Source organism: Lepus europaeus, chromosome 14 (assembly GCF_033115175.1).
Source record: "Lepus europaeus isolate LE1 chromosome 14, mLepTim1.pri, whole genome shotgun sequence".
Classification (NCBI taxonomy): domain Eukaryota; kingdom Metazoa; phylum Chordata; class Mammalia; order Lagomorpha; family Leporidae; genus Lepus; species Lepus europaeus.
In genome coordinates, this window is record NC_084840.1 from 47,964,690 (window position 1) to 47,981,601 (window position 16,912).

The 16,912-nt window shown below is 43.5% G+C and overlaps 1 protein-coding gene across 1 annotated transcript in view; it reads left to right on the forward strand.

Annotated features, from left to right (window-relative positions):
* Positions 1 to 16,912, forward strand: part of SPAG6 (sperm associated antigen 6) — an 83,814-nt gene that overhangs the window by 52,193 nt on the left and 14,709 nt on the right. Inside the window, exons 6-8 of the mRNA XM_062211367.1 lie at positions 677 to 850; positions 1,982 to 2,134; positions 4,951 to 5,142. Of these exons, the coding sequence (XP_062067351.1) occupies positions 677 to 850; positions 1,982 to 2,134; positions 4,951 to 5,142 (519 nt within the window). The remainder of the gene's footprint in view (positions 1 to 676; positions 851 to 1,981; positions 2,135 to 4,950; positions 5,143 to 16,912) is intronic.

Sequence of the window (16,912 nt, forward strand, 5' to 3'; positions counted from 1 at the left end):
CGTATGAAAGTGATTAGTAAATGACCATCATAAAGCAGATTTGAGTATACCGTATGTTTAGTCTCTTAATATGTGAACACAACACAGTAAGGCTTGGACAGTAAAGATGTGTTTGGGAAAACTGTGATACTGAAAATTAGAAGTCACAACACTGGTAACTTCAATACTGAAAATAAGGAATTGAATCCCAGGGTTGGAATGATGATTGAATGTCAGGGCTGGAGAGACCTAAAGGTGTTCTAGCCCACCAGAATAATATTGAAGTTTCTTCTGAAAATTGTCATATTTATACTAACCCTTTTTATAGCTTTCTAAAATCTGACTTTTCAGTGAATAGGCTTAAATTATGCCGTTATATTCTAACAGATATTCTATAATGTTTTTAAATTGTCAACGTTAACTAGGCAGTGGAAGGTTCTTCAGGTTGGTTTTAACATTGTGCCCATATGGGATGCTGGGCTGGCAATGCAGGCAGTGGCTTTACCCACTACCCCACAGCGCCTGCCCCATATTTTAGAAATTAAGTATATGCCTAGGGTGTGGGTGTCTCAAGGCTCGGAAATCTCAGGTTACGTTTGCTACATAACTTTTTCCTTCTTAATAAAGCAAGCTGGATGTGTACACAGCTGTTAGGTGACACTCGGGCTCTGGTTCAGTGTTGATTTCGCCCTCACAGTGCCAGGTCCTTTCTGCGCTCAGCCAGATCGCCAAACACTGTGTGGACCTCGCAGAGATGGTCGTGGAAGCAGAGATCTTCCCGGTCGTGCTCACCTGTCTGAAGGACAAGGATGACGATGTGAAGAGAAACGGGTCTATCTTAGTGAGAGAAATCGCAAAACACTCACCCGAGGTAAAATAAACAAATAAAAATAATGTATAGTCGCTCTTAGTTTTAACTAAAATGCCCGTTGTTTTGCAGGGCCCAGGGGTTGTGCCCCATGATCTTGTGAGCTCGGGGTGTCCCTTGCCCAGCAGGATGGGTGAGGGCTGCATCCCCCACCTCTGCCTGCGAGATGCCAGCAGCCCCCCTCCTCCTAGGCAGCGGCAATCAAAAGTGTCCCGACGCTTTGCCCAGTGTTCCCCAGAGGGCAGAATTGGCCCCAGTCGGGAACCGTGAGGCTGTGTCGCTGGAGTGTGGGTTTGCAATTCCGGTTTCTCATCCTGCGCAGCTCTGTGTTTCTGGGTTGTGGGGCTGCAGACCTCTGCCGTCTGTATCATTTTGTGTCGCCTGGAAGCAGAGAGCCTGACATCATGCCTCCACGTTGGGAGAGATCACAGAAGTCGCTGCCCGGAGTGACCACGCTCACAGCTGCTGGTAACGCAGCAGTTTCCTGCTCTGAGTTCTGAGCTGGAAAAGAGAGACAAAGCAAGGCTGTGTTGATTCCGAAGTTAATCTTTTTTTTTTTTTTTCTGTCCTGTGTATAATTTGGCTAATCCATTTTCATTTCATTATGCTTTCATAGTCCTCACTCTTTATTTCAGCTGACATCTTTATTTGGTTGAGATTTTTCAAAATTGAAGTGCACCCAGCTAGGACTCATTGGCGGCAGAGGGGGCATGATGAGGTTGGAATATCTCAAGCTGACGTTGCCTTTCAGCATCCAGTGCTTAATCTGCTCCATCCTCACGCACCGTGATTGGGCTTTCAATGGTTAGCTAGTCAGGAGCCAGCCCTGGGCTTGGTGTCTAGGGGACGGATTTTGACATCCATGATAATAGAGATAGAAGTTGTGCCATCGATGCACCAGCAATTGAACCACCCAACAAAGCTCCTCTCAGTGATTATATTTGTGCGCTTGAGATAGCAGGATTATTGCACTGGTATATTTCTTTCATAAAGGCAATCATTTTACTAAGTGGCATCTCTGTTTTCACCAGTTGTTTCTGGGTCCTGAGTGAGTGCGGCAACACTAAGCCAGCACTTAAAGGTCATCTCAGGCTTTATGGTCCCACTTACCCAGTTCTCGCTCTTTTCTCTTAGCTCTCTCAGCTGATAGTTAACCGAGGAGGAGTGGCTGCTGTGATTGATTGCATCAGCTCCTGCAAAGGGAGCATACGGCTGCCCGGCATCATGATGCTTGGCTACGTGGCGGCTCATTCCGAGAACCTTGCGATGGCTGTCATCATTTCCAAGGTGTGTGCCCGCTCCGTCTTCCCCCCGTCACTGCAGTAAGCACAGATTGCTATTCTCCCACGGACACCAACTGTAACTGATTGGAGGGAAGGAACTCCCTGAAAAACAAACAACGATGCACTGCTTCAGTACTGATTGTAGTATTCATTCGCGAGTTGCCCAAAGCAAGCTCCAAGTGAGGGAAGTTTAAAGTGTTGCCCACTGTTGAATACTAACAAAATGTCCACTCTTGACTATTAATATTATGTGTATTTAAATATTAAGTGTATTGGTATGTTGAAGGATTAATTGTGTATATTTACAAACCATGTAAGCCATAAATAACTAAGTAGGGGTGGGTGTTTGGCCGAGCCGGCAGGATGTGTGTTAAGGAGCCCACATCCCACATCAGGGTAACTGGGTTCCATGTCTGGCTCTGGCTTCTAACTCCAGCTTCCTGATAATGTACATCCTGGGAGAGAGCAGGTGATGGCTCAAGTATTTGGGTCTCTGCCACCCATGTGGGAGGCCTAGATGGAATTCCAGGCTTTTAGCTTTAGCCTGGCTCAGTCCTGGCCATTGTGGGCATTCAGGAAGTGAACCAGCAGATGGAAGCTCTTTCTTTTTTGCACTCTGCCTTTCAAATAAATAAATAATAATTTTTTGAAAAACTGTTGTAAATGACATACCCAGTAGTAACTTTTCTCAGATGTCTCTATGTCCTCCCTTTCCTGTCATCTGAGTGGGAGGTGAGAATGACTAAGTGCTTTGTTTTCATCCAGATCCCCTTCTTCAGCTTGCATGAACTGAGTTATCTTCTTAGACGCTGGCCATGTCACATAGCAGTGTTTTTGCTTCTTTGCTCTAGGGATTTGGCATTAGCTCAACTCACAAATTGGTATGAGTCCACCAAATACGGGGCAGCCCTGCATCGTAGTGGGTGCTCAGAAAACACGGGTTGATAACTAAATCTAGACCCCCTGAAGAACACACCAGAGGCCATGTGGCATGTGTGTGTGCATGCTGAGCCTCCAAAGCATGGCTTTCTAACTCCAGTGGAAGAACTACTGCCATATGTTAAACAGAAATGTGGCACCTCTCTTGTCCCTTGCTCATTCTCTGAATTGAAAGGAGCCTTGGATGGTAGTCGTCTGCCTGTTCTACGGTGACTCTCAGCTCCACTCTTGTCAGCGGCTCTCTGCCTTCGCTCCGCTGTGACCGCAGACTAGGACGGCCGCTGGAGCAGTAGTGGTGCTTTGGGAAGCGGCACAGCCACTATGTTGCAGCTGTTCTTGGTCCTCGGTTCTTTTGCTGATGGTCAGAAATCTACTGGCTTCGGGAGACAGAGAAAAGCAGCAGCAGGTGCTCTTGCTTCCTCCACCTCCTCCTTAAACCGACCCGGAGCTCGGCCCTTCTTTGCGCTAGGGGTGCTGCGGGCAGCTCCCAAGCTGGTTTGTTTTTCAAGAGAGAGCCGGAAGATCAAGCTAGCAGAAGTAGCTGGAGGCAGACCACACAAGTCCTGTAGCTCTCTCTCCTTTTCCTTAGTGGCACTGTTTAGGACTGGTGATAGTATTTTACATTTAAGTGGCGCGTTATAGTTTTCGAAGCACACTCATTCCCCTGTGTCCTTTGCTTTTGGAACAACTGGGGCCCCGGGGTAGGAGCGGCTCCCTTTGCTCCTGCGGCTGATCCGTCTTGTTACCTCCTGGCTGTGCTGGCTCTCCGGAAAGCCGTTTCATGCGGAAGACAGGTCTGACCTTTTACACTGGCAGACACACCACAGAAAGGGGCCGGGGAAGCAACCTAGCAGGTCTCCTCGGGAACCGGTCCTAACAACCAGCATAAAAGGAGGTGGGAAAAAAAGTGTACATGACGCTTTTGGTCTTCGTTGCAGCAGCGTGACCACATGATACTGGTTTTGTGGTACTAAATTTAAAGTGATTACTAGAGTCTCAAGTTAGTTAGAGAATTATGCCTATGCAGGTTCAGGAATTAGAATTTGGTTTGATTATTTGCTTCTTCCATGGGGATATAAACTGTGATGTATTCAAGTCCCTTTAGTTAACTTCTGTTTTATCACATAGATAAAATTGGAAGTTGCCAACGAGGCAAAATATAAGCACATTTTAGTGATGTAACACACACGTTCATATCTACTTTGACATTCAATCGTGTTAGAATAGGCAAAAGCATAATTTACAAGTTAATGGAAAATTAACCAAAATTAATTGAAAAATCTTCATGTGCTGTTAGGTGATTTCAAAAGTTCATGGAAAACTGACTTTAATTCCATTTTCCACGAACTTTCTGAAGTGCCCTCCTATTTCAGGACTTTGGGAAAACATTTCATATACAAGATATGTAAGATCCTTACACATTTGATTTTGAATCCATAGCACTTTTTTTTGTTCTCAGATTTGTTACACTTGGTGAAATGGTTATTTCTTGCAAGATTCTAAATTGATGTTTTTTGGCAAGGGTAAACACAAGGTGTTAAAAACCCTAAGCATTTTTGGGTTGTCCTGGTGGAATCTGGCTTTGCCTACTTTCGAGTCTGCAGCGTCTGCTGTTTGGCTAAATGCTCCCCTATTCAAGGGGAGACGCTGGGAGAAAGAGTCTCAGTTGGGCTGGATTGTTACAGATAATTAAGGTCATTTAGTCCTAGTCATTTTATTGACTTCGAGAAATGACAGCCCCTGTGATGTGCTCGTTTATTGAGCCATTTAGGGAAGAAAGGGTGAAGGCTGAAATGATTTCTTCTCATGTTTGAGCCCGTCCGAAGACTCTTTAATCCTGCTCTAGATTCATAACACTTGTTCTTTTGATCAACACCACAGGGTGTGCCCCAGTTGTCAATCTGCTTGTCAGAAGAGCCAGAAGATCACATTAAGGCCGCGACTGCTTGGTCCTTAGGACAGATTGGGAGACACACTTCAGAGCACGCCAAGGCCGTCGCGGTCACCAACACCCTGCCAGTCCTGCTGTCCTTGTACATGGCCGCGGAGAGCTCCGAGGACCTCCAGGTTAAGGTGAGCACGCGTTTCTTACAGGCTCGGGGAACATTTATTAGACTTGGACCCATTTTAAAAAATATATCATTTTAAATATCTCAATTTTCATTATGAAAAGTGTTGCTTTTGTGAAGAAAGAAATACAAATCTACCAGGATTGAGGTTCAGTCTTCTTTGTAAATGGGTTACCCTCGCCTCTGAACCCCAGTGATGTGTTTTAAAGAAAGTGTCTACAATTGCCAAATTGCTTATAGAAACAAGCATCTGGTTATCGCATTTTACAGTCCTTTTAGCTTTTCTTATGAGGGAAGAATTGAAGAATAATAGAATACTTGAGGTAGAATTTGGTCCATGTTCCATTTTTAAAATTGAGTGCAAAGAGAATTTGAGATGGCTTTTAAAGGTGAAATGTAACTAGTGAGAGGGTATTTGTGTGCGCTGTGCCTCTGCCAACCTTAAGACCACCTGGTCTTTTTGTTACATGTCTTGTATTTGTTCTTTAAAAAAAATTATCCACAAGGTTCATTAAATTGAGCATTTTAAAATCATGCATTTTTAAAAGCAGATTTTGTGAAAAAATATTACTAGATACTAAATTGATTCACAAAATATGAATAAAAAGTAAGATTGGTTGTTTAAATTTAAAAATTCAAAGAAAGGAGATGTTTTCCAGCATACTTCCTGTTAAAAAAAATTATGTAACTTTTTGAAAGCAGCTTGCAGAATTGACCAGATTGAGGAAAGTTCACAGGAAAAAAAAAAAAACGAAAATTCAAAATAAAATTCATAATAAAAAATTAAGCTTAAGTTTCACTTAAAACAGGAAATTAACAAATAGGAAAAAAACCTTGCTGAAACTTGACTTTTGGGTGGTACAGTGAGACAGCGAGGGATTCTGAAAGTTACGTACAATGAATCATTTCTTTGACTAAGAAGTTTATAAAAGTGAATTTATACTTAGTTGGTAATATTTACATGTTATCTCTCAACAAACTCAGTGCGGGAAGTTGACTTCTAAGAGTAGCATTTTTAAAATTGTTCTAAGACTTTCTGGACCAAAGCACTGATGTGATAGACTGGGGGCTTCCAACACACGTCTGCAGTGTGGAGCGCGTGCTTCGGCAGTGCATGGTGGAGTCAGGCAAGTAGACGGTGTGTGCACTCCCAGAGGTCTCTCCTGGTTTGAGCTCTCCAATTCTGCAGCTGTCTGGGGAGAAACCACAACTCCATCTCCAGTTCTGATTTGTCCGAGGATGCTGATTTCCATCGACATAGAATCTTAGCCTTTAGGCCTCCTATTTCATTAACCCATTACCATCATTTTCTTTCTGCTTCTCCTCCTAGAGTTTCCTCCTTCCTCCCCCTCCTCTTGGCTTCCTATCCTTTGCTTGGCCTCTTCTGCAGGCTGACCCCAGGCTACAGTAGTAGATTTAGAGATTGTCCACAGATAAATTGTTGATATCTTTAAAATGATTTCTATCCCCACAGATTTCTGCATTTAGCAACTTTTAGTTTCTTTCGTGCTTTGGAAATCAGGTAAAAGAAGAGATGTGCTAAAGTGTGAATCAGTAATTGTGGGTCAATAGTAACTACAGCTTGAGGAACCCTTCCAAATGATCCCACAGGTAGCACTGGGTACTCTTTGTGTCCCAATAAGCTTCATATGACTTGATTTTAAAAGAAGCATTATGATGTTATATCGAATAAACACCACTGAAGTAAAATATATCTGAAAACTTCATTTTCTGAAGCTAACTTTTACTGTGTTTTAGTTTAACAAAGGTGATTTTATTAAGCTGTAATTAATGGAAATTAAGTTCCTTCTGCCTATATTTGATGCAGTATTTGCTTTCAGAAAATACTCTGGGTTTTAAATCAAAAAATGGCATCTTTGTCAGTCTCCTGTCGGCGGTGTTTCTGAGCCTCTCAGTCCATTTATTCTCCTTTTTCAGAGACTCGATCATTCCTCTTTCTTCCCCAAGGTCTCTCGTGTTGCGTCAGTGGTTGTTTTCAAAGCTTTAGAGTGAAGTTCATTCAAGTCTGCTTGATTTGATATTGTCTCAGTAGGGAAGAGCGTGTCTAGGAGCCTCTGGAGCTGCCTAACAGTGTCTCTTCTTTGTTGCTCTCTGGCAGCTTTCAAGTTCTACAGCTATGTTGAAGTTCGTTTTTTTTTTTTTCCCCCAAAGGCTTATCAGGTTGTGTAAGTGTTCTTTAATTGGTTCCAATCCAAGAAAACCAATGATCAGCCTTTTGGAATCCCTCTCATGTTGTCACATAGACTCACTATTTGCCTGCTCTTAGGTTATTTCAAATACCGTAATAAAAACTTTTTTAAAAAACCTGTTATTGGGCTGGCGCCGCAGCTCACTAGGCTAATCCTCCGCCTGTGGCGCCGGCACACAGGGTTCTAGTCCCACTTGGGGCGCCGGATTCTGTCCCGGTTGCTCCTCTTCCAGGCCAGCTCTCTGCTATGGCCCAGGAAGGCAGTGGAGGATGGCCCAAGTGCTTGGGCCCTGCACCTGCATGGGAGACCAGGAGAAGCACCTGGCTCCTGGCTTCAGATCGGCGCAGCATGCCGGCCGCAGCGGCAGCCATTTAGGGGATGAACCAACAGAGAAAAAGAAGACCTTTCTCTCTGTCTCTCTCTCTCTCACTCTCTCACTCTGCCTTTCAAAAAACAAAAACAAAAACAAAACAAACCTGTTACTTAATAAGTTTACCTACATGAGTTCTGAGATTATTTGGACATCTGTGTATTGATTAAGAGACATCATATTGTCGTGTTCCATCTCAGTCTGATAGTTGAGTCAGTTGATTCTGTAGCATTATGAAGCTGTTTATAGAATTTTTGCATTGTGTTCATGTGGTCACAGTTCCCCCCTCATTTTTTTTTAGTAGTTTTAATAGTAGTACATGTATCATTATAATTTACCCATTTAAAGTGTGCAATTCAGTGGTTTTTAGTGTGTTGACAGAACTGTGAACTCATCAGTACAACCTAATTTTAGAACATTTCAATCTCTACAAAAGAAATGCTGTACCCGTTAACAGTCACTCCACATCCCCTATGCCTCTCTCCAGCAGCCATTAATTCACTCTCTCTCTCCGGATTTGCCTCTTCTGCACGTGTCATTTAGATGGACTCACAGGATCATTCAGATAGCTTCTTTGCTGCTTAGTCTGAGTTTCAAGGTTCCTCCGTGTTGTGTATATCAGTATTTTGTTCCTTTTCACTGCTAAATAATATCCCATGGTATTAACATAGCACATTTGGTTTATTCATAGCCTCACTAGTTGATGGGTATTGGATCATTTCCGCTTTTGGGCTATGATGAGTAGTGTTGCCGTGAAGATTATTGATCAAGTTTTTGTGTGGATGTGTATTTTCATTTCTACTGAGTATATGTGGGGGTCTTCAAAAAATTCATGGAAAAATGCATACTATGAAAAAACTGTGCATGATTGTCGATTGTGGGGATTTTTACAGCAGAATAAATACATCTTTTAATTATATTCTTCCATAAACTTTTTGAGTATCTTTGTTTCTACAGCTGGAATCTCTGAGTCACTGGTGACTCTGTGTAACATTGTGAGGAACTGCCAAACCATTTTCCAATGTGGCTGTACCATTTGACATTACCACCAGCAATGTAAGAGGGTTCTAACTTTTCCTCAACCTCGGCAGCGTTTGTTATCATCTTTATTTTTGCTGAGAGCCATCTTAGTGTGAATTGCAGTCTCATGGTTTTGGATTTGCAGCTCCCTAATAGCTAATGATACTGAAAATCTTTCCATGCATGTTTTGGCCACTCAGATGTCTTCTTTGGAGAAATGTATATTCAAATCCTTTGCCCATGCTAAAATTGGGTTATTTACCTTTTTATTTTTTATTTCATTGTATTTATTTACTTATTTATTTATTTAATATTTATTTATATATTTGAGAGGCAGAGTTACAGACAGAGAGAGGGAGAGACAGAGAGAGAGGTCTTCCATCCACTGGTTTACTTCCCAGATGGCCAGAATGACCAGAGCTGAGTTGATCTGAAGCTAGGAGCTTCTTCCATGTCTCCCACATAGGTGCAGGGGCCCAAACACTTGGGCCATCTTCCACTGCTTTCGTAGGCCGTTAGTAAAGAACTGGATTGGAAGTGGAGGGGCTGGTGCCGTGGCACAGTTGGTTAATCCTCCTCCTGCAGTGCTGACATCCCATATGGGCGCTGCTCCTCTTCCAGTCCAACTCTCTGCTATAGCCTGGGAAAGCAGTAGAAAATGGCCCACGTGCTTGAGCCCCTGCACCCATGTGGGAGACCTGGAAGAAGCTCTTGGCTCCTGGCTTCGGATCAGTGCAGCTTCAGCCGTTGCAACATTTGGGGAGTGAACCAGGAGAAGGAAGACCTTTCTCTCTGTCTCTTCCTCTCAGTTTCTGTAACTCTACCTCTCAAATAAATAAAATCTTAAAAAAAAAAAAAAAAAAGGAAGTGGAGCAGCTGGTACTCAAACTGGCACCCATATGAAATGTCAGTGCTACAGGCGGAGGCTTAACCTACTATGCCACAGCATGGGCCCCTATTTCATTTTATTTTTGAAGATGTATTTATTTATTTGAAAGTCAGAGATACAGAGAGAGGGACACACACACACGCACACACACACAGATTCTATCCTCTGGTTCACTCCCCAAATGGCCACAATGGCCAAGGCTAGGCTAGGCTGAATCCATGAGCCAGGATCTTCATCTGTGTCTCCCATGTGGGTGCTGAGTCCCAAGGACTTGGGCCATTTTCTGCTGCTTTCCCAGGCACATTAGCAGGGAGCCAGACAGGAAGTGGAGCGCTGGAACTCGAACTTGTACCCACATGGATGCAGGCAATGTGAGTGGCAACTTTACTGGCTGTGGCACACTGCTGGCCGCTATTTACCTTTTTATTTTTTATTTTTTTAGTGAACTTTTTAAAAAAAATTTATTTGTTTATTTATTTGAGAGGTAGAGTTACAGACCTAGAGAAGGAGGGAAAGAGAGGGAGAGAGAGGTCTTCCATTCTGTTGGTTCACTCCCCAAATGACTGCCATGGCCAGAGCTGGACTGATCCAAAGCCAGGAACCAAGAGCTTCTTCCAGGTCTCCCAAACAAATGAAGGGGCCCAAGGACTTGGGCCATCTTTCACTGCTTTCCCAGGCCACAGCAGAGAGCTGGATTGGAAGGGGAGCAGCTGAGACTAGAGCTGGTACCCATATGGGATGCCAGTGCCGCAGGCAGAGGATTAACCTACTGAGCCACACTGCCCCCCATTTATCTTTTTAATACTGAGTTTTTAGAGAGTTCTTTACAGGTTCTCATAAGATGCATGATTGGTATGTATTTTCTCTTGTGAGTTGTCTAAAACTTTCTTGATGGTATTGTTTGTAGCACAAGAATTGTAAATTTTAAGGAAATTAAATTTATGTAGTTTTATTGTTGTGTTTTTGGTGTTAAATCTAAGAAGGCTTTGTCTGATCAAGGTCAGGAAGACTTACTCCTGATTCTCCCTCCATTCAATCACTGAAACTCTTCGGGCCAGAATACTTTCAGGACAAAATTAACTTTATGGTAAGAAACTCTTGAAACATTTTAGGCAGTTTTCATCAAGAAACACCCTTTAAGGAAAGCAACAATGAGTGTTTCTTGTTATTTCCATTTTCTGTGACAAAGAATTGAAGTGGTAGCAAGTATTTGCAATTCTATTTTATTAGCATTTTTATGTGTGTTGAGGTTAAAAAAAAAAGTGCTGTCACTTACTGTGTTTTTTACATTATCCAATTTTAAAATGTACCACAAAGCCACTGATACAGGCTCAGAATCAAGATAATGTGGTAACTGTTCACAGAAAGACATATTTATCAATGGAATTGAATGGACAATCTTAGGTAAATCCTTTTATAGTCAGTTGGCTTTTCACAAAGGTGCCAAAGAACTTAACATGGAAAGGCTAGTCTTTGCAATGAATGGTGCCAGAGCACTTATAGCCTCATGCAGAAATATTAATTTGGACTTTGCTATGGCTTGGATGCAGAATGTTCCCCAGAGGCCCTTGTGTTGAAGGCTTAATCCCCAGGTGGTAATGTTGGGAGATGATGGAATCTTTAGGCAGTCAGAGGGGCTGTGCCTTAGAAGGTAGTTCTCCTGAGAGGGTTGTTATAAAAGCCCAAGTGTGGCCCCAGCCGGCCTCTTTTGTTTCCTGTCTAGTCTTGTGATGGCCTCCTCTCACACATGCTCACACTATGATGCTTTCCACCATATTGTGATACAGTTAGAGTCACCATCAGTCAAACAAATAAGGCCATCTGATCTTGGACTTTCAGCCTCCAAAAGAAGATCCTCTTTCTCTGGTAAGTGTCCTGCCTCAGGTATTTCGTTGTGGCAAAGAAAAGCTGACTAAGCCAGACCCCTACCTCACACCACACACCAGAATTAACTCCCATCACAGATCTAAATATAAGCCTTATGACTACAAACATAAGGAGCAAATCATTGTGACCTTGGACTGGGTGATTTCTTAGATATGACACCTATAGCACAAGTGAAAAAAAAAATGAAGTTTCATCAAAAATTAAAAACTTTGATGCTTAAAAGACATCATTAAGCTTCTCCAAGAGAATACCAATTGGTGGATGATGCTGATGCAGCAGGAGGGCCTGGAGGCCATGGGGGCCCTTGGAATGGGAGGCTTCAGCAGTGGCATTGGGGTCCATCATCACAGTCAAGGTCGGGGCTGGGGCAGAGGCTTGTGGAGCTCACGAAGGCAAGATCAAGCACAAGGAGTGGCTCCCCGTCACTAAGTTGGGTCACCTGGCCAAAGACATGAAGACCAAGTCCCTGGAAGAGATCCATCTCTTCGTCCTGCTCATCAAGGAGTCTGAGATCATTGGCTTTTTCTGGAGGGCATCCCTCAAGGATGAGGGTTTGAAGATTATTTGTCGCCATCAGGGACTACAACGGTCATGGTCATGTCGACCTGGGTGTGAAGTGCTCCAAGGAGGTAGCCACTACCATGTGAGGGGCTGTCATCAGGCCAAGCTCTCCACTGTGCCCGTATGGAGAGGCTACTGGGGGAAGATCAGCCAGCCCCACACTAGGCCTTGCATGCCGTGGCTCTGTGCTGGTGCCTCATCCCCACTCCCAGAGGCACTGGCAAAATCTTGACCCCTGTCCTCAAGAAGCTGATGACTGCTACACCTCAGCCAAGGGCTGTACTGCCATCCTGGGCAGCCTTGCCAAGGACACCTCTGATGCTACCTGCAAGGCCTCCAGCTCTCTGACCCCTGACCTCTGGAAAGGCACTGTCCTCCAAGTTTCCCTGTCAGGAACTCACTGAGCATCTTGTGAAGACCCACTCCAGAGAGTTTATGCTGAGGACCCTGGCTCCACTTGTGGCTACAACATGGGTTTTTACAGAAGAGCAATAAAGTGAATTAAGGCTGTTTTTTTTTTTAACACCTTTAAGAAAGTGAAAAGGTAAGCTTTACAAACTTGGAGAAAATATTTGCACTCATATGTAACAAATGACTTGTATTTAAAAAATATAAAGAGCTCTTAAAACTCAACAAAAGGAGGCCAGGCACTGTGGCCTAGTGGGTAAAGCCACCTTCTGAAGCATCGACATCCTATGTGGACACCGGTTCAAGTCCCACCCACTCCACTTCCCATCCAGTTCTCTGCTAATGAGCCTGGGAAAGCAGCAGCAGATGGTCCAAGTGCTTAGGCCCCTGCCACCCATGTGGAAGACCCAGAAGAAGCTCCTGGCTCCTGACTTTGGCCTGACCCAGCCCTGGCTATTGTGGCCATTTGGGGAGTGAACTAGTGGATGGAAGACCTCTTTCTCTGCCTCTGCTTCTCCCTGTTCCTCTCCCTCTCTGTAACTTTGCCTTTCAAATAAATAAATCTTAAAAGGAAAACAAAACGAAACTCAGTAATAGGAAAGCAAGTACCCTGATTACCAAAGAAGGTATACAAATAACCAATTAGCACTTGAAAAGCGGTTTAACACCTTTAGTCACCAAGGAAATGCAATCAAAAGCCTAAGGAGGGGTGGGTGTTTGACACAGCAGTTAAACTGCCTGTTGGGATGCCTGGGTTGACTCCAGCTCTGTTCCTGATTCCAGGTTCTTGCTGATGTACCTCCAGATGAGACAGGTATGGCTCAGATAGGGCCCAGCTTAGGATAGGCCTGGCCCGGCCCAGCCCCGGCTGGTATGGGCATTTTGGAAATGAACCAGCAAATGAGAGCTCTGTCTGTCTGTCTCTCCCTTTCTCTTATCTCTACTTCTTTACCTCTCAAATAAATGAAATAAATAAAATTTAAAAAACTTTAAAAAATAATGGTACTACTTCACAAGCACAGGAATCCTGTAATCGATCAACCTGAAAATAATTAAGTGCTGACCACCATGTGGAGAACCTTGAACCCACTCCCACTGTTGGTGAGAATGTCCGATGCTGCAGTCACACTGACAATGTTGGCCATTCCTCAAAATATTAAACGTAAATGTGTCATCATTACTCAACAACCCCACTCCCAGGTGTCCACCCAAGAGAGACAAAAACATTTGAGACACACAGACTTGTATATGAATCTTCATAGCAGAATTATTCATAAAAGCCCAAAGTGGAAGCATCCCAAGTGTCCACCAACTGGTGAATGGATAAGCGAGATGTGGTAAATCTGTATAACGCAGTCCTGTTTGATAATGACAAAGAAGGAAGTGCTGATGCATACTTTGTCCAGGGTGAACCTTACGAACATGATATTCAGTGAAAGAGGCAGGCACAAAAGTTCGCATATTGTGTGATTTCATTTCTATGAATCATCCAGAGCAGCCGAATTTATTGAGACAGAAATAGATTAGTAGTTGCCTGCAGGTGGCTGGGGGTTGTGGGAGGAGAGACTAGGAAACACCTAAAATAGGCATGGGGTTTCTTTTTGGGGAAGATGAAAGCATACGTAAATTAGATTGTGGAGATGATTGTACAGTTTTATCAACTTACTAAAAATCATCAACTGTGTACTTGAACTGCGTGAATTTATGGTATGTAAATTATATCTCAGTAAAGTTGTTAAAAGATCTCAAGGTCAGAATTAGACATGTAAACAAAATCTCAATTAGGGGCTGGTGCTGTGGCACAGCAGGTTAAAGCCCCGACCTGTAGCACTGGCATCCCATATGGGCATTGGTTCGAGTCCCAGTTGTTCCACTTCTGATCCAGTGCCTGTGCTAAAGTGCCTGTGAAAGCAGTGGAAGATGGCCCAAGTCCTCGGGCCCCTGCACCCACGTGGGAGACCTAGAAGAAGCTCCTGACACCTAGCTTCAGATTGGCTCAGCTCCAACCACTTTGGCCACCTGGGGAGTGAACCAGAGATGGAAGACCTCTCTCTCTCTCTCTCTCTGCCTTTTTCTGTAACTCTGTCTTTCAAATAAGTAAAAATAAATGTTTTTCTAAAAATCTCAACTAGCTAATATTTCTTTCATGCTGGATGCTACAGCTGATTATTGATCACAGCATGTGAGTACATTCTTACCTGGAAAAATATAGTTGTAAATTGAACATATTTCTTTCTTTCTTTTTTTTTAATAAAAAGAATTTCTCCTTATATTTAGGAGGCTTAGATAACTTTGATTCTTTAAAAAAAAAAAAAGATTTGTTTTATTTATTTGAAAGGCAGAGTTACAAAGAGAGAGAGGTCTTCCAGCTGCTGTCACTCTCCAAATGGCTGCAACAGCTGGGGCCAGGCTAAAGCCAGGAGGCAGGAGCTTCTTCTTTGTCTCTCATGTGGCTGCAGGGGTCCAAACGCTTGGGCCATCCTCCGCTGCTTTTCCCGGCCATTAGTAGGGAGCTGGATTGGAAGTGGAGCAGCTGGCACTCTAGCAGGCCCCCATATGGGATGGCTTAACCCATGACGCCACAGTGCCGGCCCAAGCCCATTTCTTCCAGATGAAAAACAGTGAAGCTCAGTGAATTTCTTGTGTCATGGGGATCCTCTCTAGAGTTCTTCCTTGTAACTGACAGCAGCTCGAGTAGGACTCAGTGATGTGACTTCTGCTCTGCGTCAGTAGCTCATGTCACCGGAAGCAGTTAGGGTAGACTGCAGATGGTTTGCAGAGGTGCTTACGGTACCCAGGTGTGTTGAGAAGTGCGTTTCATGCCGGTGTTGGTTTGTTCTACTTGTGGAAAACGGTTGGACTGCATTTCGTACATTATTTAATCTAATTTATAAAACAACATTTGAAGACAAATATGTGGAGAGGAAAGAGGTTATAAGACTCTTTAGTTTGGGTCTCTGGGAAACCTTACATTTAAGAGATCTTTTACTGATAGCACAAATGTGCTATGAAAGTTTTTCTGAACCCACTTATCAATTATAAAATTCATGGTATGAAAATAAAAAGGCTGTTTGAGTCTAAGAGCACTGCTAAGCGTTCAGGAGCAACACCCTGATCCCAGAAAGCCTGACTGGCTGAGGCCTAGAGTGAGAACAGGGAAACAGGAGGGCCCTGAGGCTGCACTGAGGCCCCGAACTTCACAGGCAGATGTGGATTCTGGTACCGAACAGCCACAGACACACTGCTCGTTGTAAAGCTTCCCACAGAGGAGGAGGCAGCCTTTCATACAAAGAAACGAAGCAGCAACAGCCCGGCCTTGGAGCTGGCTGCAGTTTTGGAGGGGGGACCAGGGGACAGTACCGTGTGGTGTCGCTTTGAAAGAGGGAAGAATGCCAGGGGAGTGGGAGAGGTACGTGTGGCACCTGTTCTTTTGCTTGGGAGCGGCACATTGGCTGTTGTTGAGAGGAGCGTCTCTCAGCAATGCAGTAGATTCGATGAGTTTTGCTTCCATCCGTGAATGTGGAAATTTCTGCCTATGCCTTGTGGCAGCTATCTGCAAATGCTCAGTGAGCGGTGCACGCACTGCACATTTCTGACCACGTGCACGTAAGCTGGGAAATCTTCGGTGAATGTAGAATACCTGATAATGGCATTCTATAACAAAGTCATTTTCTCCCTGTTGTCGACTGGAAGAAATTGAATATTAGTTATTTCACACTTTCAATACATATAAACTTCTACATTAATAAAATAAAAATGTGTGAATTTATGGGCTCTAACTTTATGCCTTACAACTTTAATTTCCTCATAGGTATTTTAAGAGCTCAATTATACACTATACATTTTATGATTTAACACCAAGACCATTGTCAAGGTAGTCTGTGAAAAAACTAATCAAAAGTAGAAGGTGTTTTCCCGACCGCTATTTTTATTTATTTATTTTTTATTTTTTTTATTTTTTTAACTTTTATTTAATGAATATAAATTTCCAGTGTACGGCTCATGGATTACAATGGCTTCCCCCTCCCACAACTTCCCTCCCACCCGCAACCCTCCCCTCTCCCGCTCCCTCTCCCCTTCTATTCACATCAAGATTCATTTGCAATTCTCTTTATATACAGAAGATCAATTTAGTATAAAGATTTCAACAGTTTGCACCCACATAGAAACACAAAGTGAAACATACTGTTTGAGTACTAGTTATAGCATTAAATCACAATGTACAGCACATTAAGGACAGAGATCCCACATGAGGAGCAAGTGCACAGTGGCTCCTGTTGTTGACCCAACAAATTGACACTCTAGTTTATGGCGCCAGTAACCACCCTAGGCTGTCGTCATGAGTTGCCAAGGCTATGGAAGCCTTCCAAGTTTGCCGACTCTGATCATATTTAGACAAGGTCATAAAAGACAGGGTGAGGATAGTAAC